Source organism: Pipra filicauda, unplaced genomic scaffold (genome assembly GCF_003945595.2).
Source record: "Pipra filicauda isolate LSUMZ 115617 unplaced genomic scaffold, ASM394559v2 scaffold195_size2193078_pilon, whole genome shotgun sequence".
Classification (NCBI taxonomy): Eukaryota; Metazoa; Chordata; class Aves; order Passeriformes; family Pipridae; genus Pipra; species Pipra filicauda.
This window is the reverse complement of record NW_024104304.1, coordinates 1660967-1684939: the sequence shown is the minus strand read 5'-3', so window position 1 is coordinate 1684939 and position 23973 is coordinate 1660967. Positions and strand designations below refer to the sequence as shown.

The 23973-nt window shown below is 41.3% G+C and overlaps 1 protein-coding gene across 4 annotated transcripts in view; it reads left to right on the top strand.

The window, feature by feature from the left end:
* The window catches only part of KHDRBS2 (KH RNA binding domain containing, signal transduction associated 2), a 366426-nt gene that overhangs the window by 53844 nt on the left and 288609 nt on the right, over positions 1–23973 (top strand). For all 4 annotated transcript variants that reach the window (XM_039380435.1, XM_039380437.1, XM_039380434.1 and 1 more), the window contains exon 2: positions 14851–14978. In XM_039380435.1, the coding sequence (XP_039236369.1) occupies positions 14851–14978 (128 nt within the window). The remainder of the gene's footprint in view (positions 1–14850; positions 14979–23973) is intronic.

Sequence of the window (23973 nt, the reverse complement as noted above, 5' to 3'; positions counted from 1 at the left end):
AGCAGATCAGTAGTCTTCCATTGTGATAGGACACAGTGTGATCTTTTGGATGAACTAAGAAATCCTGATAATATACAGTGAGAGTCTGAACATCATTTAACTTGACATTTGCCAGAAATAAACTTAATATGTATGTTGGCTGCATAGTATTAATGAGCACCTGGGTGCAAGGTTTCTTAAAATGAAGTCTTCCGTGATGGAGCAATGCATGTTTAAGAGATAATGTCATTATAGAGAGGTAGATTTAATCATATATATCAGACCTGAATCTTTTATTTCCTTCTTTTGTGCCTTTTTTACCAGTTACAAATAAAAGGTTTGTTTATTTTATATATAAACTATTTGTTTTATATCTGAGTGTGTGTATTTTCCTGTCTGTACAGCAGTCACAGCTGTTCTTTTCTATTTGCTGACAGAGCACATTAGGAAGCAAAGGTCATATTCTGAAACACCCTTAAGTCTCTCCCACCTCTGAACAATTCTGTGCATTTACTTGGGGTTTCATCATCTCTTCCCCAGTGAGCTTCAGTTTTCCTGTCAGTCTTCCAGATACAGTTGACTTTCTGAGCCCAAGATCTGAAGTCACATCCTAAATGGAAACTACTATTTTGAAGGTTTGTAGGCACCTTTCAAATACTTTGATAACTGTGAGCAGAGATTGTTAGCTCATTAGTGGCATTGCTAACTGGAAAACCAGGAGAGGTCACTGAGGAGCCTGAACGCCAAGCAAAATTTTATACTGGTTCTTAACTTCAGTAAGTGGCATCTTTTCATAATTTTCAATATTTTGAACTTCCAGACATCTGTCTTACTCTTTAGCTATTCTACCTCACGGTACAGAAAAACACGAAAAAGGGTAAGAGCACAAAGGGAAAAAATACCTACTGGTTCATCTCTCCCTCTTGCTTTGAGGACAGAATAACAGACATTATACTGAGGAGGGAAAAAGAAAGTATTTCCCTCTTTCCAGAAACTGTGAAGAGACAGAAAAACTTCCTTTTGGCTGGTTACTCCGGCTGGCAGAGCAACCCTCTCAAGAATACCAACAACTTTCACATAGTCAGGGTTAGGTGATGAATATGTCACTGGTGGACTTAACAGTGACATCATTGATCAATTTGTCTTTCAGCCCTACTTACCTGTTCCACACCGTACAAGATGTAGCACAGCGTTGATGTTTTCTCTTCAGATTAATCCGTTAAAACATTTCAGTATGTTTTGAAGTGCCTTGTTGAATGGACTTTTACACAGTAGAAGCTACAGAAATCTTTGTTGACAGAAAGCTACTTTCCTTTTCTTACATGTCATAGCAATGCAGTTTTCTAAGATCTTAAACTCAAGGACACCTAGAGATACGTTCACAAATAAATATACTCTTGATGTTTTTAGTGTTTTTTTGCTTTATTTTTTTTCTGGTATGAGTAAATCTTCCTACTCTCTATTTCCTCTTTTTATGAGTAGTCCCATGCTCAGATGAAAATAATCCAGGATTAATAAAAAATATTCCAACAACTTTCAAGTTCTCCTTTCATCCAACTGGTGACATATTCATAATACTATCTAAGCTGCTCTGAAGGTAAGAGGTAAGAAGGGAGAACTGTACTGAGAACAGCTATTAAGTGAACTGCACACCATAGTTTGAGCGATAAAATAGCTGCCAGCACCAAACTTTCATCACAACCTGTGCAGGGTAACTCCCCAAAGATATATTAGATTTCAAAGACATGTTTGAAAGAACCTTAGTCTTAAAAATCTTACCCAGTGACTTGCTTTCTTTTTAGCAATTTGATAACAAATATATTTAATCAGTGTTGTAGTAGTTCAGTCCTTTTTGTAACTGTTTTCTCCCCAAAGTACGAAAAAACCCGTATGTTGAAGCTAACACTGTTGTCACTCCTTAGATGTTATCAACAACTGTATTTAGTGGGCCATCACACTCAAAATGTATCCCAGATCTTCGTACCGCACTTGCTGATGCTGACCTTAAGATTGCTGTTGGTTATTTTTATTGAGGTGAGAAAGACTCTTATCAATTTCCTGCAGTAAATTTCATCCTAAATAGTAATTAATTTTCTTTGTGGTAACAGTTGGTATGCATCTAGAATTATGTGGAATAGAGTATTGAGGAATTATTCAGCAGTTGAAGTAGGATTATGTGGACTAGTGTCTTGTGGAACTGCTTGGCAATCAGGCTTAAAATTCTCCATGGAAAGCCACGTCTGAGCAGATGTTGTTCATAAATTTGTCAAGAACTAGTATTTCCACTTTAGCACTTTTCTAGTTTCTTAGCACTGTTAATATTCTCTTTATCGCTTTTTTAATCTATACTAATCTAGGCATAGATCAGTAGATAGATACATTAGGTAGTCATTTTTCTACCAATACTATAATTTGGAGATGGAAATACCCTGTGGCATACCTCTGCAAGTTGCTGAGTGCAATAGGGGTAGAGTCAAAGTAGCAACCTGGCAGTAAAAATCAGTTGCCAATGTAGAGAGAAGGGTGCAAAATCTAAGTTCAGTTTTACTTAGTCTTTCCTCACTTTAGTTTTCTCCTTTGTTTGCTTGTTAATTCTTTTTTTTGTTTTAGTCAATTTAAAAGATGAAGTTCTTTAAATCTTTAATTTCTTTTCTACCTACATTAGTATGTTTTGTTAAAGAAGTTTCCGAAGGGTACAGGGCTTATGTGATCACGCTGTTTCTATCTTCTAATGCTTTCTGCAATAACACTTAAATCTTTTGGATAAGTTCAAGAAAATTTGACAGACAAGGATAAATCTGAAAGTTACTGCATTTATTGAATCAGAGGATAGTTCATGTGTGAAGGAACATTGGGAGATCTCTAGTCGAACCTCCTGCTCTAAGCAGGGCCAACCAAGGGTTCAGACTAGATCATTCACTGGTTCATTCAAGAGGATCTTGAAATCCTCCAAAGGAGATGGTACAGCATATCTTAGAAACCTGCAGCACTGCTGGGGAGTCCTCATGGTGAGAAAACGTATACACAGTCCAAACCCTTCTGTTTTCACCTTTTCCCTGTTTTCTCTCATCCCTGTTACACACTGCTACGAAGAGGCTGACCATGAGAACACAGGCATTGTGGAGCTGCTGTTCAGTCCCTCAGAGCTGTCTCTTCACCACAATAAACAGGTCCAGTTCTCTCAACCTCCTCTCACAGGGCATGTGTTCCAACCCCAGCCATCATGACTGGCCTCCACCCAGCTTGCTCCACTTTGTCAATGTCTTTCCTGTTCTGGGGAAGAGAGGTGGTAAATCTGGCCCCGGTGTTCTGATATATACAGTGTGAGTACTGGCTAAAGGATATGGTCGCTTTCCTGTGTTTCCTCTGTGTTCTGTAAAATAGGCAACCTGGTAGAAGATAATGGCCCTTAAGTACAACAGTGGAAAAAACCCTACATTATGAATGAAACTTTTAATGGACACTGCATTTTTAGATGTGCCCAACTTGAAAAGATGTTCAGTAGGATGTCATGCCTTATGGGACATCATGGAATCTAATCACAAGAGAAAAATCTTTTTCAGCACTTGTGGCTGATTGTACTGTCCTGATAACCCCTCCCAACTTCTGTTAGACACTGAATATTTTTACATTTGCAATTCTGTTTCTTATGGGTTTGAATGTCCTTTTCGTGACTAGAAACCTCTTAGGATGTTCCCTTCCCATGCATTAACTTAATTTTAATTTTTCCAACTGCTTTTATTGAGTCATCTGCTTTTTTTTCCCCTGTCTGAAAATCCAGTATCCCTGCTTTCAATTAAAACTATAACACCTTAGACAGAAAATGAGCCTTCATGTATGTTTTTAGTATTTTCTATTTTAAAACTATGCGGGGATTTTGTGTTATTTTAACACCATTGTAGGTGTTCAGAGTTTCACCTGTCATTTTTTAATAATCTTTAAATTAAAAAAGCTCTTTCTAAATTAGAGCTGTCAGTGATTTAGCGATTTTTATTATTTTTCACTGACATTGGCTCATTCTTCCTCTTTCAGTTCAGAAATTCTTTCATTAACCTGCAGAAAAACTGTACTTCTCAGGGTACTAGATAATCTTGCTATGCATAATGCTACACGCATGCAAGAGGTTGGTGTTATTCCCATTCTGGAAATAATTCCCATTAATAGCGTATAGTTCTTTCGGAGGGCCTGATCTTGTTAACAGCACCTCACGATTCTCTAATGAAACTATACCAGTACTGCAGACACAAAACCAAGAAAAACCAGATAGGTCAAGTGCAAGGTAGGTTGCAGAATTCCTTTAAGTGGGAGGCAAATGTTGACAGCAGAAGGGGATGTGTAGATTCAAGTTTTTTGGTGGGTTGGACAGACTGACAAGAAGAACATTATTTTTTGATGAGTTTTGACATGACTCTTAAGTGTAGCAAAAGAATGTTTTTACTGTAGGATGCTGAATTTTAATAGAAAAACTGTATTCATGACAGAAGTTTTGTAATAGGTGTCAAGTACTTTGAAGAGAAATATGATTAACATCATTTTATTGGCACTGTAAGAATAAAGCAGAGCGTTTTCAAAAAAGTAAGAGCTACTAACTCAGCTATTCCATTTTATAACTCCATGAAGGAAAAAGAAGTTACTCCCCTCAAAAAAAAAAAAAAAAAGAACACATAAAAGGGCTGACGGTATTTCCAGAATTTTACAGCTCAAAGTCTGAAGGGAGCTCAAGATAAATTTTCATAGGGAGTAATATCTCTAGAAAGATATTAGAAATGCTTTTAGTCCCTGACCCTTCTCTAGTGGTGACCTCTTTGTGCCTGACTGAGGTATGCATGTGTTCCTGAAATTAAGAAGGATGACATACATGTGTATTATACAGAAGCGAGTGCAAGAGTACTGTATTAATGATGAGAGTCAAAAGTGAGGCGTATTTGCTGATTAACAGGTACTGGAGGAGGTAATTAAATAGCTCTGCGTCTCCCTGCTTTAGTTCAGTTAGCTCAGGGCAAACAAGAGTGAAAAATGTATGAAGTTTCTTCTCACAGAACGCTTTATTTGCTCTTTTTATGTGAGGTCAATGATGCTGAAAATGTGTTGTTGAGTTCCTTGTGTTTGTCCTCACTGGAAGAATGCCATTGCTTATGGACAACCTATTTCCATTGGTCACAAAATCCTATCTTAACTATAGCATTGGAATTACAGGCAGTGCCTTTGAGACAAAGTAATTGTAAATCAACTTCACTTTTCACTACCACCTTGTGAGAAGAGTGGTAAGTAACAGGAGAAGTTATCCAGGGGGATATTTGGAGTAAAGCATGAGAAAACAGGTGATGTGGAAGGACAAGAGGATTTCTAATAAGGTTTTGGTGGTGTTGGTAGCAGGGCGGGAAAGAGAAAACATGGTAACATCTGTGGTTGATCATACTGTGGAAATGCAATGTAGGGAGCCTAGGCACAACCATACGAAATGTTCAGTACCACATTTTATAGACAAATATAAAACAGGATGACAAATCCAGTATTCAGGTTTTATGCTTGTTATACTCCTCAGCTAAAAAGGCCTTGCAAGGGTCTCTTTAGATTTTCAGATGAATTTTGTGATGGAGAATAAATTCTTATCCCCAAGTTTGAACACTGGATTTGACTTTATTTTGCAATTTTTAATAGGAGCTCTTTTTGTCTAAAGTAGTGTTGTTCCTGACACCAGTAACAAACCATGCAGTAGTACCCTTCTTGGTCGGGTGTGCTACCAGGCCCTGTGCCCAGCAGGGCTACGGCACGTCCAGGAGTATCAGTTCCTTGTTGGCTGTGGTTCAGTGATATATACCTGGTGGCCCCGCTGACGGTGCTCGTTCCACCCCGAGGAGGTTGGGACGTCCCGTTGGAGTCTTAGAGCTCGTCCCTCGTCACGTTCCATCCTCCTTAGACTCTCGCGCGGTGTTTGGCGCCGAGTGCTGCGGGGCATCCCCCGGGTTTGTCTCCTTGTTGCCTGTGGTTCGATGAAAAAAAACTGGCGCTCCCGTTGATGGCGCTGGTTCCTCCGTGAGGAGGCAGGGACAGCCCGTTCGATCCTTAGGAACCCTCTCTCATCATGTTCCACCCTCCTTGGATTCTCCCGCAGTGTTTGATGCCGGCTGTTGCGGGACCTCCCCCTGGGTCGGTTCCTTGTCACCTGTGGTTCTCTGTAAGAAAGCTGGCGCCTGTGCTGACGGTGCTCATTCCTCCTGGAGGAGGCTTGGATGTGCCATTCATGCCTTAGAGCTAGTCCCTCAGCGCGTTCCATCCTCCTTAGATTCTCCCTCAGTGTTTGGCGCACAGTGCTGCGGGACCTCTGGCGGAATCGGCTCCTTGTCGCCTGTGGTTCCATGAAAGAAACCCGGGGTCCCTGCTGACGGCGTCTTCTTCTCCTTGAGGCAGCTCGGATGTGCTGTTCCATCCTTGGAGCTCGGCCATTGCCACGAGCAGTGTTCTGAGCCCTGCTCTGCTGCCGTCTCCTCCTGCTCGAGGGGTTGTAGCCCTGGGCCTGCTGAACCCTGCCGTGGCCATTGTGGTGCTGCCTTTGGTACCTGCTTCGGTTCCTCTCTCGAGCCCCACCATGCCTAGTGCCACGTCTACCTCCCCGGGTACCACCACAGCTTCTGCTGAAAGAGTTGCGGTGCTGGTGTCCTGAGGAACGATGCCACCTCCTTTCCTCAGAGCTGGGTCCAGCTCTCCCTCCTTGAGCACGGTTGTCAGAGCTGCTGTACTGCCCAGTGGAGTAGGTCCCGGAGTTAGTGTCTCCCACTGTGCAAAAGTTGTGTGGGAAAGACCACTGGCATATTGGGCACACTACTCTTCTGTGGAACCACTCCACTAGGCAGGAAAAACAGACAGGATGGCTACGCCAGCTCACGGAGCCTTGGTCATTAGTGGTGTCCAGGCAGATTGGGAACCCTAGGCTCTCCAAAGCACCCGGAGGTGTAGCCTGGGACATGTGATTGGTGCTGTCAGCACAAGAAGAGGTGCTGCCTTCTGCCGAGTCCTCCTCCAAGTTCATCTCGCCCTGCAAAACAACAAAGAGATAAGAGGTTGTTGCATCCACCTGTGCAAGGGACACAATCTGCAGCCAGCAGCAAAGCTGCCAAAGTTGAGTTCTAAAGAACTGCTCGCTCTGCCTCGGGGCTGCATTTGGGCTGCCACAAATGCCAGAGATCATCCTGGGGCAGATGAGTGACACTGGGGTATCTTGGCATGTTCCTGCTCTCAGGGCAGGATGGTGACTGACCGCTCTGACACGTGCAGGCAGGAGTTGGGAAGGTGGAAAAGGGATTCCTGGCCTCTCAGCAATGGCAGCTGGAGCCTGGGTACATGGCAGGTTGGGACCAGTGGCCTGGGCCCTGCGTTGTACCTGTCCGGCAAATCCTCTCTGTGCCCTCAGAAGGCACCCAGCGGGATGGGTGTCCTTTGTCACTCCACGTGCAGGTGTCTGTTTCTGATGGAGGAGGCCAGACACTGTGGCCCTTCAGGGCTGCCCCACACCTCCAAAAGGTATGTTGTCAAGGGTGTCACAGTGACTCCCTGGTGACATCACAGGACTTCCAGGACCACATTTCAGCCTTGGGGAACAAGACCTTGCCAGATAGCTCATCTCATGGAACTGCCCTGCTGTCGAGCAGAATCCCTTTGCTTTTTTTTCATATAAATTTGGAGGTTTCACCAATCATACCCAGCCCTCTGTTCTCTTTTAGAAATAAAGCATCTCAAGGCATTTGTTGCTCCTTCGCTGACTTTACAAGTCGAGGGAGTTGATCCTCCCCCTCTGCTTAGTGCTGTTGAGGCAACAATTGGAGTACTTTGCCCAGTGCTGGGCTCTTCATCATAAGTAGAGATGGACATAGTGGAGAGCAGCTAGCAAGGGTCCACAAGGATGATGAAGGGACTAGATCATCTGTCCTATGAGGAAGGAGCTCAGAGTGCTGCTTCCAGGCTGCTGAACCTGCAGAAGATTTGATATGGCATCTTTTCCAGGGTGTATGATACGTATGTTATTGCAGGGTGAAGAGCCTAAGCCAGGCTCTTTTAACGCTTGCCCAGTGAAAACAGGCACAAGCCGAAACATGGGAACTCTCCTGTGACTGTTTGAAAATCTTTTTTTTTACTGCGAGATTGACCAAGCACTGGCAGAGGATTTCTGGGGTGCTCGTGGAGGGAGTCTCCCTCCTTGGAGCTGATACTCAAGACCTGTGTGGCTATGGTCTTGGGCCACCACGTCTCAGTGGCTCTGCTTGAGCAGGGACTGTTTGACCAGATGACCTCTGGAGGTCCTTTCCCACCTCCAGTGTTATGTGATTCTGTGACAGAAAATACACTTGTGCAATCTAAGAAAGCACTTCTGGGTTGCTTGACATAGGAAGGTTGAATGATTCCATTATGCTCATGAGGAGTTAGGTTTGCCTTATGGAAGTTGATTGTCCATGAGGCTACCGCCTTTTTTTTTTTTTCCTTTGGGGGATTTATCAGTGACTGCACATAAAACTAACAAGCAAAAGAAAATAATGAGGATTGTGTGAGGGAGCAGAATATCTTGATGGTTCTGTTTTCATAGTGTGTGTTGCAGATTTCCCAGTTGGTCGGCAGGTCACAATTTGTAACTAAAGCAACTTGCTGCGTGTCAGTGCTGTGAGCCAGCAAGTTGGCAGCTTGATCTTCGTCTGAATTCCTTCATGGCAGTGTCTTAATGCTTCTGCTTGCTGAAGGTCAAAGTCATGGAGTGACACAAGGAATGTACAAAGTAGAGGCCAATTGTAGTTGAATACAGTCATTTAATAAAGCTTGTCTTGGTCCGGTTACTAATTTATTGTGTTGCCTCTGTCTTTTGAGAAGATTCCTTTCTTTGCACCAGTATTACTTGAAAGTAACAGTGTCCTTTGCCATTGTTTTTCAATGACTGTGTTAGTTTTTGGCTGTGGTCTGAAGAGCCTGTAGCAGGTACTGTCACTGTGGGCATTAAACGTTACGCTCTGCACAGGGCATACCATGGGGAAAAATTTCCCTGTGAAGGCTTTAGGAGTTATATTTGAAGTCTCTGAGTAAGAAGGAGATGAAAAGCTTTTCAGAGGCTTGCTACCAGGCATTGGATTTGTATTGGCATTATAGGCAGTGCCTTTGAGACAAAGTAATTGTAAATCAACTTAACTTTTCACTACCACCTTGTGAGAAGAGTGGTAAGTAACAGGAGAAGTTATCCTGGGGGATATTTGGAGTAAAGCATGAGAAAACAGGTGATGTGGAAAGACAAGAGGATTTCTAATAAGGCTTTGGTGGTGTTGGTAGCAGGGCGGGAAAGAGAAAACATGGTAACATCTGTGGTTGATCATACTGTGGAAATGCAATGTAGGGAACCTAGGCACAACCATACGAAATGTTCAGTACCACATTTTATAGACAAATATAAAACAGGATGACAAATCCAGTAGTCAGGTTTTATGCTTGTTACAATCCTCAGCTAAAAAGGCCTTGCAAGGGTCACTTTAGATTTTCAGATGAATTTTGTGATGGAGAATAAATTCTTATCCCCAAGTTTGAACACTGGATTTGACTTTATTTTGCAATTTTTAATAGGAGCTCTTTTTGTCTAAAGTAGTGTTGTTCCTGACACCAGTAACAAACCATGCAGTAGTACCCTTCTTGGTCGGGTGTGCTACCAGGCCCTGTGCCCAGCAGGGCTACGGCACGTCCAGGAGTATCAGTTCCTTGTTGGCTGTGGTTCAGTGATATATACCTGGTGGCCCCGCTGACGGTGCTCGTTCCACCCCGAGGAGGTTGGGACGTCCCGTTGGAGTCTTAGAGCTCGTCCCTCGTCACGTTCCATCCTCCTTAGACTCTCGCGCGGTGTTTGGCGCCGAGTGCTGCGGGGCATCCCCCGGGTTTGTCTCCTTGTTGCCTGTGGTTCGATGAAAAAAAACTGGCGCTCCCGTTGACGGCGCTGGTTCCTCCGTGAGGAGGCAGGGACAGCCCGTTCGATCCTTAGGAACCCTCTCTCATCATGTTCCACCCTCCTTGGATTCTCCCGCAGTGTTTGATGCCGGCTGTTGTGGGACCTCCCCCTGGGTCGTCTCCTTGTCACCTGTGGTTCTCTGTAAGAAAGCTGGCGCCTGTGCTGACGGTGCTCATTCCTCCTGGAGGAGGCTTGGATGTGCCATTCATGCCTTAGAGCTAGTCCCTCAGCGCGTTCCATCCTCCTTAGATTCTCCCTCAGTGTTTGGCGCACAGTGCTGCGGGACCTCTGGCGGAATCGGCTCCTTGTCGCCTGTGGTTCCATGAAAGAAACCCGGGGTCCCTGCTGACGGCGCCTTCTTCTCCTTGAGGCGGCTCGGATGTGCTGTTCCATCCTTGGAGCTCGGCCATTGCCACGAGCAGTGTTCTGAGCCCTGCTCTGCTGCCGTCTCCTCCTGCTCGAGGGGTTGTAGCCCTGGGCCTGCTGAACCCTGCCGTGGCCATTGTGGTGCTGCCTTTGGTACCTGCTTCGGTTCCTCTCTCGAGCCCCACCATGCCTAGTGCCACGTCTACCGCCCCAGGTACCACCACAGCTTCTGCTGAAAGAGTTGCGGTGCTGGTGTCCTGAGGAACGATGCCACTTCCTTTCCTCAGAGCTGGGTCCAGCTCTCCCTCCTTGAGCACGGTTGTCAGAGCTGCTGTACTGCCCAGTGGAGTAGGTCCCGGAGTTAGTGTCTCCCACTGTGCAAAAGTTGTGTGGGAAAGACCACTGGCATATTGGGCACACTACTCTTCTGTGGAACCACTCCACTAGGCAGGAAAAACAGACAGGATGGCTACGCCAGCTCACGGAGCCTTGGTCATTAGTGGTGTCCAGACAGATTGGGAACCCTAGGCTCTCCAAAGCACCCGGAGGTGTAGCCTGGGACATGTGATTGGTGCTGACAGCACAAGAAGAGGTGCTGCCTTCTGCCGAGTCCTCCTCCAAGTTCATCTCGCCCTGCAAAACAACAAAGAGATAAGAGGTTGTTGCATCCACCTGTGCAAGGGACACAATCTGCAGCCAGCAGCAAAGCTGCCAAAGTTGAGTTCTAAAGAACTGCTCGCTCTGCCTCGGGGCTGCATTTGGGCTGCCACAAATGCCAGAGATCATCCTGGGGCAGATGAGTGACACTGGGGTATCTTGGCATGTTCCTGCTCTCAGGGCAGGATGGTGACTGACCGCTCTGACACGTGCAGGCAGGAGTTGGGAAGGTGGAAAAGGGATTCCTGGCCTCTCAGCAATGGCAGCTGGAGCCTGGGTACATGGCAGGTTGGGACCAGTGGCCTGGGCCCTGCGTTGTACCTGTCCGGCAAATCCTCTCTGTGCCCTCAGAAGGCACCCAGCGGGATGGGTGTCCTTTGTCACTCCACGTGCAGGTGTCTGTTTCTGATGGAGGAGGCCAGACACTGTGGCCCTTCAGGGCTGCCCCACACCTCCAAAAGGTATGTTGTCAAGGGTGTCACAGTGACTCCCTGGTGACATCACAGGACTTCCAGGACCACATTTCAGCCTTGGGGAACAAGACCTTGCCAGATAGCTCATCTCACGGAACTGCCCTGCTGTCGAGCAGAATCCCTTTGCTTTTTTTTCATATAAATTTGGAGGTTTCACCAATCATACCCAGCCCTCTGTTCTCTTTCAGAAATAAAGCATCTCAAGGCATTTGTTGCTCCTTCGCTGACTTTGCAGGTCAAGTGATTTGACCTCTGCTTAGTGCTGTTGAGGCAACAATTGGAGTACTTTGCCCAGTGCTGGGCTCTTCATCATAAGTAGAGATGGACATAGTGGAGAGCAGCTAGCAAGGGTCCACAAGGATGATGAAGGGACTAGATCATCTGTCCTATGAGGAAGGAGCTCAGAGTGCTGCTTCCAGGCTGCTGAGCCTGCAGAAGACTCTGTAGGGTTTTTTTTTCAGTGTAAATCAATACCTGAAGGCAGGGTTGAAAGAAGACAGATCCAGGCTCTTTTCAGGGTGCCCACAACTTCTCTCTGAACATTTGGAAACCTTTCTTTTACTGTGACGGTGATGAAACACTGGCAGAGGATTTCCAGGGTGCTTTTGGAGTCTCACTCCTTGGAGATGAATCTCAAGATCTATGTGGCTATGGTCATGGGCTACTTGCCACAATTCCCTGAAGGAAACCTTATGTGCCCACTTTCCGCACTGGCTTTTGATGCAATAATCCTGCCCTCCAATTCTGGCTTTACAGCCTGGCTCTCATTGTGATCCCTCCCCATTTGCTTCTGTCACTGTGTTTGACCTTAAGTGCTGCTGGATCTCACCTGAAATTGACTTTTTGTTGCCTTTCATTTCCTGGAGGAAACCCCACTGATGTTTCTCGCTCCTCACTAGCTCTTCTGGACTTAGAGCCCACCCCATCATCATGTTCAATATTGGAGTTAAACCAATTAAAGTGCCACAGGTTATCTCTTGATAGATCTGCAAACTCTTATCACTTGTCTCATAAGCCCAGCTGAAGTAGTCTTTCATTAACTTTAGCAAAGACACCTCTTTAGTTCCAAAACTTTCATGTACTCTCATTTAAAAATAAAGTGCAAGACTGGGACTGATTGCAAGGGCTGGTGGACGTTTTGAAGGTGAGCAGTTAGTCCTAAGCTTTACTACCCCTCCCTACTGACCATACAGACTTCTAAGCATCTTCAGCACCTTCCCAGAAGAAAGAGTTTAATTGGTGTTGAGGCCACTGACATCCTGGCTTGTATCAGCAATAGTGTGGCCACCGTGACCAGGGCAATGATAGTCCCCCTGTTCTTGGCACTGGTGAGGCCACACCTTGAATCCTGTGTTCAGTTCTGGGCCCCTCATTGCAAGAAAGACACTGAGATGCTGGAGCACATTCAGAGAAGGGCAGCAAAGCTAGTGGAGGGTCTAGAGCACAAGTCCTATGAGGAGCGGCTGAGGGAGCTGGAGTTATTTAGCCTGGAGAAGAGGTAGCTCAGGGGAGACCTCATCACTCTCTACAACTACCTGAAAGAAGGTTGTAGCCAAGTGGGGGTTGGTTTCTTCTCACAGGCAACTAGTGACAGGACAAGAGGATGTAGCCTCAAGCTGTCTCAAGGAAGGTTTAGATTGGATAATCAGGAAGAATTTCTTCACAGAAAGGTTTATTAATTGTTGCAATGGACCATCCAGGGAAGTGGTGAAATCTGTGTCCCTGGAGATGTTTAAAAGATGTGTGGATGTGGCACTTAGGGGTATGGTTTAGTGGTGGACTTGGCAGTGCTTAATTAATAGCTGGACTTGATCAACTTAAGGTTATTTTTCAACTCAGATGATTCTGTGGTTCTGCTGTAATGTATGTGTACATGTAGATCGACTTTCCCCACTTGTCTTTTAGAATTATCTCGGCAGTGTTCACAATACATCTGGGAAATTCCTTAATTTCGTTCCAGTACTTACTGTGCTTGTGACATTTTTCCCCCTTTGTTTGCCTTGTCTCTCCCTTCTGCATCCCATAGCACAACCCTTTGTATAATTGCATTGGATCTATTTTCAAAGAACTTTCTATCTATTAAACCTGCCCAAACTAAGTATTTTACTGCAAAGAATCAGGTTTTAAGCGTGTGCTTAATTGACGGTTGCTGCTTTCCAGGTTAATCTTTCCCACTGAATGCAATATACCGCTATTTTCCAGGTATATTCAAGTATTTTATAATAATGAAATATCCTTCTGATGATTTTAGTGATAGTAAATAACCTTTTAATCCTAAATTAGGGAAGGTGTATCCCATCTGAGTTCTTTTAGGTGTGTTCTCTGAGAGGTTTTGAAAGAACTTATGACTGAAACATTAGAGAATTGTCTGCTGGTGCAGGCTTTAAATAAATTTTTTGGTCTTATATAGGCAGCATAAATATTTATTAACAAATCATGACATGGGCTGTTCTTTTCAATACATTTTTTCTTATGTTTATTGTGAGTCAAAGAAACTTGTATTGGTGTGTTACAGATTGCTATTGCTGTGTTACTGTTTTCCATTCTTGGTTTCTGGTCCTTGAAACAGCATGTTTCTACGTCCCACAGCTGTCCCTTTTTAGCTATAAATCAGTTATAATTAACTCATTATGAGCATTGCCATTTTCTGTGCTGTCAACAATGTCACTGCTGCAAATGCAGCTTTTTCAAAAGTATCTGTGCTCTCAGGGAGCTCTCAGGCACCTATTAGACGTTCTTTGCAGAGTGATAATTTCAATTATTTGTTGTTATCTGTTCATTATCAGGCTTTAGGGAATAAAGAATTCAAAACTATTCAACCTGAATATATTTTTGAGGTTTTTTTGTAAATTCTGCAGGTGTTCTACATACTAGCAATATTATATATATATATATTTATAACAATTATTTACTGTATTTCTTAATTGGGAATTTTTTTGTAAGAGTTAACTTAATTTTGTACAACCTTCAATTAATTCAGAAGAATTTGAATGGAAACTCAGTAACAAAAAGTAGTTTTCTACTACTTGTACTGAAATTGCAGTTAGAATCCAGTTCAATTCTGGCAGGTCACATCTACAAAAGGCATCAAGCTGAGATGATGTGATCCCCTTTAAAAGGCTGATAAGATGGAATTGTAAGCCTCTTCTATTCCTGCTCCCACTGAGATCATTTGGCTTCCCTTTCAGCTGGGGAAGAATTAGTTGAGAAGTACCACCTGTGGACTGTCACCAGCGCTGAGAGGAAAAGGTGGCAGTCCAGTTTTTTCAAACACAACGGTACATACCACGAGTGCAGACAACACAGGTGTTCAATACACAGCCTGCATTATAATGTGTAAGTTTAAAGTTCCTGAGGATGATAAATATCATGCCACTGATTGCTCTATTTTTTAATATTTTTCAGAAATGGAAAAATTTCAGGGTTCTGAAGGCAAGAAGGAAGATGAAGAAAAGAAATATCTTGATGTTATCAGCAACAAAAACATAAAGCTGTCAGAGAGAGTTCTGATACCTGTCAAACAATATCCAAAGGTACTGTAAAATGTAGTCTAACACTTGTAGTATACAGGCTTTGTAGTATTAAAAAGAAAAGAAATCAAGCTCCTACTTGAATTTACCTATTATTAGCTATCACATGTTTTCACCTATGTCTCAGGGCCTTTCAGAAAAGCTGTTGAAGTGAATGAGATTTTTTTTTTAACTTCAGGTAGGTTTTGTGGATTATACTTAGGCAGACCATTGATCTTTTTTCTCAGAGTTGTTTTTTCACATGAACCATTTTTTTATAAAATAAAATACCAGTTAACAAAGAAAAAAATGTTCCAATAACTCTGAATAGCTTCGTCATAGAAGAGCTGGGTGATTTTCTCTGGTGTAAGAAGTTTTGGAAGATCAAGTATAAGGATTACTGATTACTGCAGGCTGTGACTATGACAATGTTCATCTTTATTTATAAAAATCAAATGTCTTAGCACCTCGGACTTTCTTCCCTGTTCTCGCTGCTGCACACTCTGATTTTAAAACAGGAATTTTTTTCTTGACAAAGAGCCCCAAATTCATCTGCTTGTCAGAAGTTTTAGTTTTTATTTTGCGGAAGATAATGTTGATTTTTTGCAGCTTGGGTGTTTATTTGGTTTTCTTGTACAATGTTTGATTTTACATAAACAGTTGTTCTAATAGTACTCATACTGAAACGGTAAACATCTCCATTTGTCTCCACAGTATTTTTTCCTTGCTGATTTAGTATCACATGGTATTTAATTCACCAATAGCCTTGATTACACTCTCAGCTTTTTACTTTATACTTTCATCAGAGCAATAAATTACAGCTGGTAAAAAGCCAATCAAGCAAAATGAGAGATGTAAAAAAATTGAGATTCAATGATTCCAGTTGACATTTACCTCCTGACTAGTGAATATAAAACTGAGATAATGTAATAATCCAAATGGTAAACACCTTAGAAACACATACCTTGCTATAAGGAATTACTTTCTTTCTGTATAGCCTAAGTTGCTTTAACTAGATTTGTGGTATTTTGTGTAAATGCTGTAGGTGACCTGAAATTCTTAGTAAAAATGTAGTCATTCTGTAGCTTCATAATGGCAATGTGATAATTATTCAGAGTACTGTTTGATGAAGATAGTAGAATGAAAGACAAACTATTTAAAAGACAAAATGCAATAATCTATCCAGTATAGCATCTGAATATGATTGAATTAAGCTTCATTTACTTTAATGAACCTGTCATATTAATGAACAGTAAAAAATAAAGCATTTTTACAGATTTAGACCAGTGAAGCAAAAAAATCAGTGTGATGGAGATAAAATACTTATTCAAGAATGAAAATAAACTGGAAAGTTTCTGTAGTTGGTTTGCTAGCAATATTCTGTGCTTGGTGTGGAATTATTCTCAGAACTTCCTTCAAGGATTCCATTTGCCATTTGTATCAAACTACAGATTGCTGTGATCCAGTGTCTTATCTTCTCTTGAAAATTTTATACATTAAAGTAGTCAAACCCAGTACCCATTGGGTGCTTCAGATTGCTTTATAAATAGCAAAAAAGACTAGAAACTCAATTAAAAGAGGATTATATATATTTAGTAGAATATGTTAATAAGAGCAGTTGATCAGACTTATATGTATAAATAAGTAAGATTATTACCATGTGATTTCGCCTGAGAGACATTTATCACAGAATCATAAAATATGCTGAGTTGGAAGGGATCCACAAAGATCATTGAGTCCAACCCTTAGCTCTGCACAGACCCAGCCCCAGGAGTCATATCCAGGGTTGCCTCATCCTAGGTGCAGAATCTGCCACTTTTCCTTGTTGAACTTCATGTGGTTGGTGATTGCCTAATCCCCTAATTTTTCGAGGTCTCTCTGCAGGGCCTCCCTGCCATTGAGGGAGTCAACAGTTCCTCCCAGTTTTGTGTCATCAGCAAACTTGCTTAGTATCCCTTCCAGTCCTGCATCAAAGTAATTTATGAAAATGTTGAAGGGCACTGGGCCTAAGATGGAGCCCTGTGGAACCCCACGAGTGACATGTTGCCAGTCTGATGTTACTGTATTACCCTCTGTGCTCCAGCCATGAGCCAATTGCTCACACACCATATGATGTGTTTATCCAGCTGTGTGCTGGACATTTTGTCCAGAAGGACCTTGTGAGAGACAGTATCGAAAGCTTCACTGAAATCCAAAAAGATGACATCAACTGGCTTCCCTTGATGAACTAGGTGGGTTACCTTGTCATAGAAGGAAATCAGGTTCAATAAGCAGGACTTTCCTCTCATGAAGCCGTGCTGGCTGTGACTGATGCCAGTGTTGTCTTTCAGGTGTTTTTCAGTACTTCCCAGAGTAATCTTCTCCATAACTTTACCAGGCACTGAAGTGAGACTGACAGGCCTCTAGTTTCCAGGCTCCTCCTTCCTGTCCCTAAACTGGGACGATGTTTGCCATCTTCCAGTTAGCTGGGACCTCTCTGGATTCCCAAGACCATTCAGAAATCATTGAGAGATGTTTTTTGGTTTATATTTGAAAGAACATTATTTTAAATTATTTATTCATTGTTTGCTGATAAGCTTTTTTGGGCAGTTTTGGGTTTTGTAAATCTGAAGAAAGTGTCCAAGAGTGTAAAATTTTGAAAAAAAAAATTTGCCCAGTTAGAAACCACTAAAAACCAACCACATAGTTTACGGACTCTCTATATAGGAATGAGTGCAATCCTTGAAAAATATTTGTCTTACTTTAACTCCACATATAAATATAAAGTTCTCAAAGGGAACCCTTGGCCTAAAAGTTTATTATGGTCTGCAGGTTAAGCTGCAGTGATGGTAGATCCCTTCAGTAACAGCTGTAGAGTCAGGAGCAGCATTTTAAGGTCTGAGCAAAAGTTAACACAAAAGGCTTCTAGTGGTTAAACAGCTCTTGAAGTTGCAGAATAAATATTATAAAATTATCTCTGCTTAAGTGTCTACAGTCTGATTTCTGAAATTGCTGGTGTGTACAGCACAAAAAGAATATGAAAGACTGTGATTAGCACCAGCTGTCGTAACATTACCAGCTCTGTTAATGACACAGGCCTTTCCCCTCTTCTGTAAAACCAGGATCTAAAATAGAGACAGAGGTGTTAGTTGATACTTTAGCAATGATTTCTGTGAGATGAATAAATTTAAGTACCAGCAGCCCAGGTAAAAGCAGCATCTCATTTACACACATTCCTCTATGCAGCAGATATTTTTAGTACATTCAGATTTCCTCTTGAAACAGGCATTCAGTGTCTTGTTTTCGTTGATCCTTCTTTCTGTCCCATAACACCATTTTTTTTCTTTCACGATGTGTGAATTCCAGTTAAGACTTGCATGAAAACATTCAAAAAGATTTTAGCATTTATCAGCGTAATATTGTATTTCAAATTCATCAAATATGGGAAAAGAGCGGGTTATTAAAAAAAAAAACATAAGTCTGAAATTATCTTGTTACTGAAAAACAAAAGCCACAATTTAGGGGTTTGGTGGGAAATTTTGTCATTTGCATGGTAATACAGATTTTTGCCATTTACTAACCAATTATTTCACTTCCACTATATTGCATAATCATCATCTTTCTTTGTGATAACTTGTTCAAGAAGCATGTAAACTGGGCTTTGCAAATTCATTCCTTTGTATAGTTTAAGAGCTTGAAACCTTATTTAAAGCCTTGGTTTGATGTAGCACATAATAGAGAAATTTTTTGTTTGCAAGCTTGTCCAGTGCACATTGTGAGTTAAAATGTTGTTGACCTTGGTGAAATTCTGTTGCCTTTATGCTTGGCTTCAGCTTAGCTGGATTTCAGCCATTAAGGAATGGGTCAGTTTGTTAATTTCTTTTGCTATCTTTAAGTGCAAGTAGATGACAAATCAGAGAAGTAAACAGTACATGCATAAAAATCTTAAATATTTCAGTGCTTCTGTTGTGGTTTGACCTCAGACAGCAACCAATCCCCATGCAGACGCTCACTTACTCCCACCAGGGGCATGGGAGAGAGACAGAATAGTAAAAGTGAGAAAACAAGAGTTGAGACAAGACAGTTTAATAGCTAAAGCAAAAGTTGGATATGGAAGTGAAGCAAAACCAGGAATGAATGCACTGCTTCCCATGTGCAGGCAGGTGTTCAGCCATCTCCAGGACAGCATCGTGTAACAGTGACTTAGGAGGACAAATGCCATCACTCCAAACGTCTTCCCCTTCCTCCTTTTTCCCCCACCTTTATATGCTGAGCATGACACCATATCGTTTGTGATATCCCTTTGGTCAGTGGGGTCAGCTGTCCCAGCCATGTCCCCTCCCAACTCCTTGTGCATCCCCAGCCTTCTCCCTGGTGGAGTGGGGTGAGGAGCAAAAGACCCTTGAACGCTCTGCAAGTGCTGCTCAGCAATAACAAAAACATTGTGTTATCAGCATTGTTTTCAGCAGAAATCTAAACCACAGTCCCATACTTTAAAGAAAATTAATTCTACCCCAGCCAAAATGAGCACAGTATCTTTTACTATTTTAAAGATTCTGTGCTGAATATTATTTGTTTATATTGTTTTATGCTTCATAAACTCATGACTTCAAGCAAATAACTTACACAAACTTACCAGTGCTAAAGACTTCATTGTGAAGGGTGAGCTTTTCCATTGATGTTCTGTCTTTACATCTGACTCAGACAATTAATATGGTGATTTTTATTTAGCATTCTCTTTCTTTTATGTGTTGTTTCTCTCAAACCTGATGGTTGCTATTATGCTTTCAAAGCAATTGTTGTAATATTAATCATCTGCAAGTGATTTATGTGTTTAGTTCACTTTTAAGTAAAATAGGAAAAGTAAGATATAGTACTATGTCCATTGGATGGATTGACAAGAAAATACAAGATTTCTAAGGAAAATAGGACCTGGGCTATTAGTCAGCTGAATGAGTAGCCAGGACTTCTATCTGTGATTTAAATTGCTCTAATGAAATGAGAACCTTGTTGTTACATAACGCAAAAGGAAAATTTCATCTGTCACTCCTTCTGGAGATGTTTTGGGAGATTGGAAAAAAACCTCTAGTATTTTTAGTAAAAGGAAACAGAGCTAAGTATCTAAATACAGAATGGGGATTTTTACTTGCCCTACCAGTATTTTTTTTCTCCCATATAGGACAAGAAAAGCCTTTGTACTTGGAAAGGTACTAGAATTTAGACTGACGCTAAACTAAATCTAAAGAATATGCTGTTTCTGTATTTCAGCTGAGTTCTTTAAAAGAGAAGCCTGAACAATGGAAGGCAGAAAATTATTAATTTACATGACGTGTACTGCACTGACATTGATGCAGAAATTGATCCAAAATAGATGTGAATCTTCTCCCGTGCATTTAAAGACAACACATATTTGGAAAATTCAAATACTTTAGGTGTACTTTCAGTAAAGTACATGAAAAACATACCACACACACATTTTTCTTTTCTAATTTACTTAGGACCGAATCTCTCTGCTTACCTTTTCCTTCAGGAGAAGACTATGATTCAGTGTTTCCAGGACCTGTGCCAATCTTGCAGACCTCTTCAATGTTTACAGAAAGTAACTTTATTATAATAGATCCCCATTTTTGTTAATGATTTATTTGTTTTCATAACACTGCTGTGGAAATCAGCTCCAACAGCATTAGCTAAGCTCTTTCTCATGCTGAGAACTTCTGCTCTGTACAGACCTCTTTAGAAATTGCTTCATAAAATTGTTCCTGACTGCAGAGAATAATGTGTATTCCAGATAGCATTTAGAGATTTGCCTTTCTGTTTCAGTTAACCATCTGTGGCTGTATATATCTTCATCAATGTAATTAAAACAGCATCAACATAGTTAAAAACAAGAGGTATGAAAAAATATTCACAACTTTAGGACTTTTTTACTCCTTTGATTACATGATTTTTGAAAGATTTTTCACAAGGTGTCTTTATTTATACATGCAGGCATATAGTTCAGCCTTCAGCTTTCACTGTTTTCTTCCTTTAACTAAGTCTTAAAATTACAAATGGGCACTAAATCGCTTCTTTGTGATTTATAAGAGCTTACTCAGTGCTATTATGCTGGAATGCAGTATTGCCTTCCATATTTCAAGGCAGACTTTTAGAGTAGTTATAATTTAACATTGCATATTGTAGAGCACTCAAAGGCCAAAACTAAGCTGGAGAGACACCCTTTGTACTAAATACACTCAATAAGTTAACTGGTCTTACTCCAGTCTCAAACACAACATAACTAGAAAATGAGACAAATAAAAATATCAGCAAGGGAGAGTTGGTAGCGGTAGCAGCTGTGTAGAATACAGAGAAGTCCTAGCCACTCGCCAGTGGGAACATTGGTTGTATCTCTTTTAAGCCAACTAAACTCTTACATTCCTCTCTATTCTTCTTTTATTATTCCTATTTGAGGGGGAAAAAAAGGAAGAAAAGTATAATTTATACCATCGCTTTAATAAAACAGGTTTGAGAGTGGGCAGAAATTCACCCTGCTTAAACAAACAGTTCTGATCAGGAGCGAGACTTCATGTTAATGGTGCGCTGGTTGTGTAGGATTGATTGTGGACATGGACTCCACCTACACTCAGAGATATTTGGGGTTTTCTTTGCAATTATAGCACCATTTTTTCTTTCTCTGCTTTTTGTATTAAGTGAGGATTTGGGGATTTTGTCTTCAGTATCATCAGTGGAAGTTCCATTTCAGAGGAACCAGCTTTCGGAAACTGAGGGGAGTTCAGCAAGCAAGTCTGTTGGTGGCCTATGATAAGAAATAGAATCTAACTCACTTCCACCTATCTGTGTTGCTTCTTAAGGACTAAAAATTGTAGCAAACAGAAATAATTAAGTTTTTTTTTCGCTAAATACACAGTGAATCAGATCTAGTAAAACTTTCAAATTGGACCTATGCTTCATGAGAAATATAAAACTAACCATTTGTTAGAGTGAAATTAACACAGTACCCTTGACTTCAGTAGGGGCAGGACTGTGATGTGTACTGATCAAAAAGATCACCTATTTGTGATCACTTTTGGATGCTTTTTATTTTTTCATTCTGGCTTTTAAGAGAATGAGTTGCCAGTTATGCTAACATTTATAACATAAACATCTTAAAGTTGCAGGGCAGTAGATTAAAATACTTTCTGGTAAATTGGTTCTTTTACATGTTTGGGTTTTTTTAATATTTTTAAAAATAGCAAGTTTAAAAAACACAGAAGTCTATTGTCATTTTGTAGGGGGTGAGAAAGAAATGTGTCTTGTGGAAGAGATTTTATGTAATATAGTAACTTAGGTGAGAACAGAATACATAAGATGCATGTTGTGATACATCTTTCAAGAAGTTTAAAAGAGCTGGAAAGGCTTTTGTTGTGGGTAGACAGCTAAGCCACTTGCTCGCTTCCACACAGCAGGATGAGGGAGAGAATCAGAAGGGATAAAGAGTGAAAAGTCATGGGTTGAAATAAAGACAGTTTAATAGATATAGCAAAAGCTGTGCACATAAGCAAAGCAAAACAAAATAAGGAATTCACTCATCACTTCCCATGGACAGGCAGATGTTCAACCGTCTCCAGGAGAGCAGGACTTCAACACTCATAATGCTGACTTGGGAAGACAAACACCGTAACTCTTAACGTCCCTCCTTTTTTTCTTTCTTCCTCCAAGTTTGTATGCTGAGAATGACACCATATGATATGGAATATCCTCTTGGTCAGTTGGGGTCACCTGTCCCAGCTGTCCCAGTGTCCCCTCCCAACTTCATAATAATAATAATAGGAATGTTTTTAATAAGGAAATATAGTGCAGTATAAATGTTATGCTATTTTTTTTGTCTTCTAGATAATCAGTCTTCTTGCGTGTTAGCAGAGAATGAAAGAACAAGGGTTTAAAGAATGTTTTAGAAGCTTGCTAAAGTTGCTATTAAAATAAATATTTACTTCCTTTCAGACATTAAAAAAAAGGAAAAACAGCAAGCACTTGAGAATTACTGCAACAGGTAGTTGCTGGTCATTTTTTCATATGTCTCTGCTATGTTCTTCTAGTCTAAACTGAGCAAATGTGTAATAACTGCAGAATCTACATGAACTAATCAGTTCTTGAAAGCAAATATAAAGTTTAGTCTTACACAAACACTCCTGAAGAATGTTTTTGCTTCTTGAAGCTGAAGATGAAATCTGTTTTGTGGCTCTTCAGGCTTTTTTCTCTGTTCAAGTGTGCTACAAGGTCACTTCAAAGTAGTCATTAATGTAATTTATAATAACTCCCAGCTAAAGTTATCTAAAGCTTTTGAAAATAGCTTATATAATAAAATATTAACACAAAAGCTAATGCTCTGCCTCGATCCTTTTGCGATAGACCTATGATTAGTGAGAAGGTAATGCAGCCCATCATAGAACAATTCAGGTTTCAATGGCGCCTAAGTACACAAGCAGTTCCTTGAACATTAGAGCTAAGGAAATTTTTCCGCTTGTCTGTGTCTTTTGCGTTGCTGTGAGCTCTGATTTAACATTTTGCTGACAGGTATAGTGACAAAAGTTTAGTCTTCTGTGGATTTTCAGATCTCTTACAACATGAGCTTATGGCACAGCCTTTGCTGTAGTTTGAACGTGTCCTACCCAGCTCCATGTTCTCTCCAAACTTCAAAGGTCTTACTTGTCTTTGAAGTAGCCTCCTCTTTCATACTGAGTTGAAGTCAACCTTTGAGGTCAATAGTTACTGGGGAAAAAGAGTGAGATACACAAGATACATGACCACTTTGCTTTGATTCCCTATGGAAGATTTGGGTGCCACATGGCCCCATGGTCATTTGTCTCCTCACACAGGGCACAGAGAAGGCCAGTTACAGCAACAGGGACGTAAAGCAGCCTTCTCCAGAGCAACCCTGTGTGGCCCAAGCAGAGTGAATGAGAGTTTTCTAAATCAGTTAGTTTAGTGACAAGGGTTTCCTCCCTCTTCAGTATTGTCATTTGAATGGTTTCGTAGCTCCGTTGCAACGTCATGGATTTTG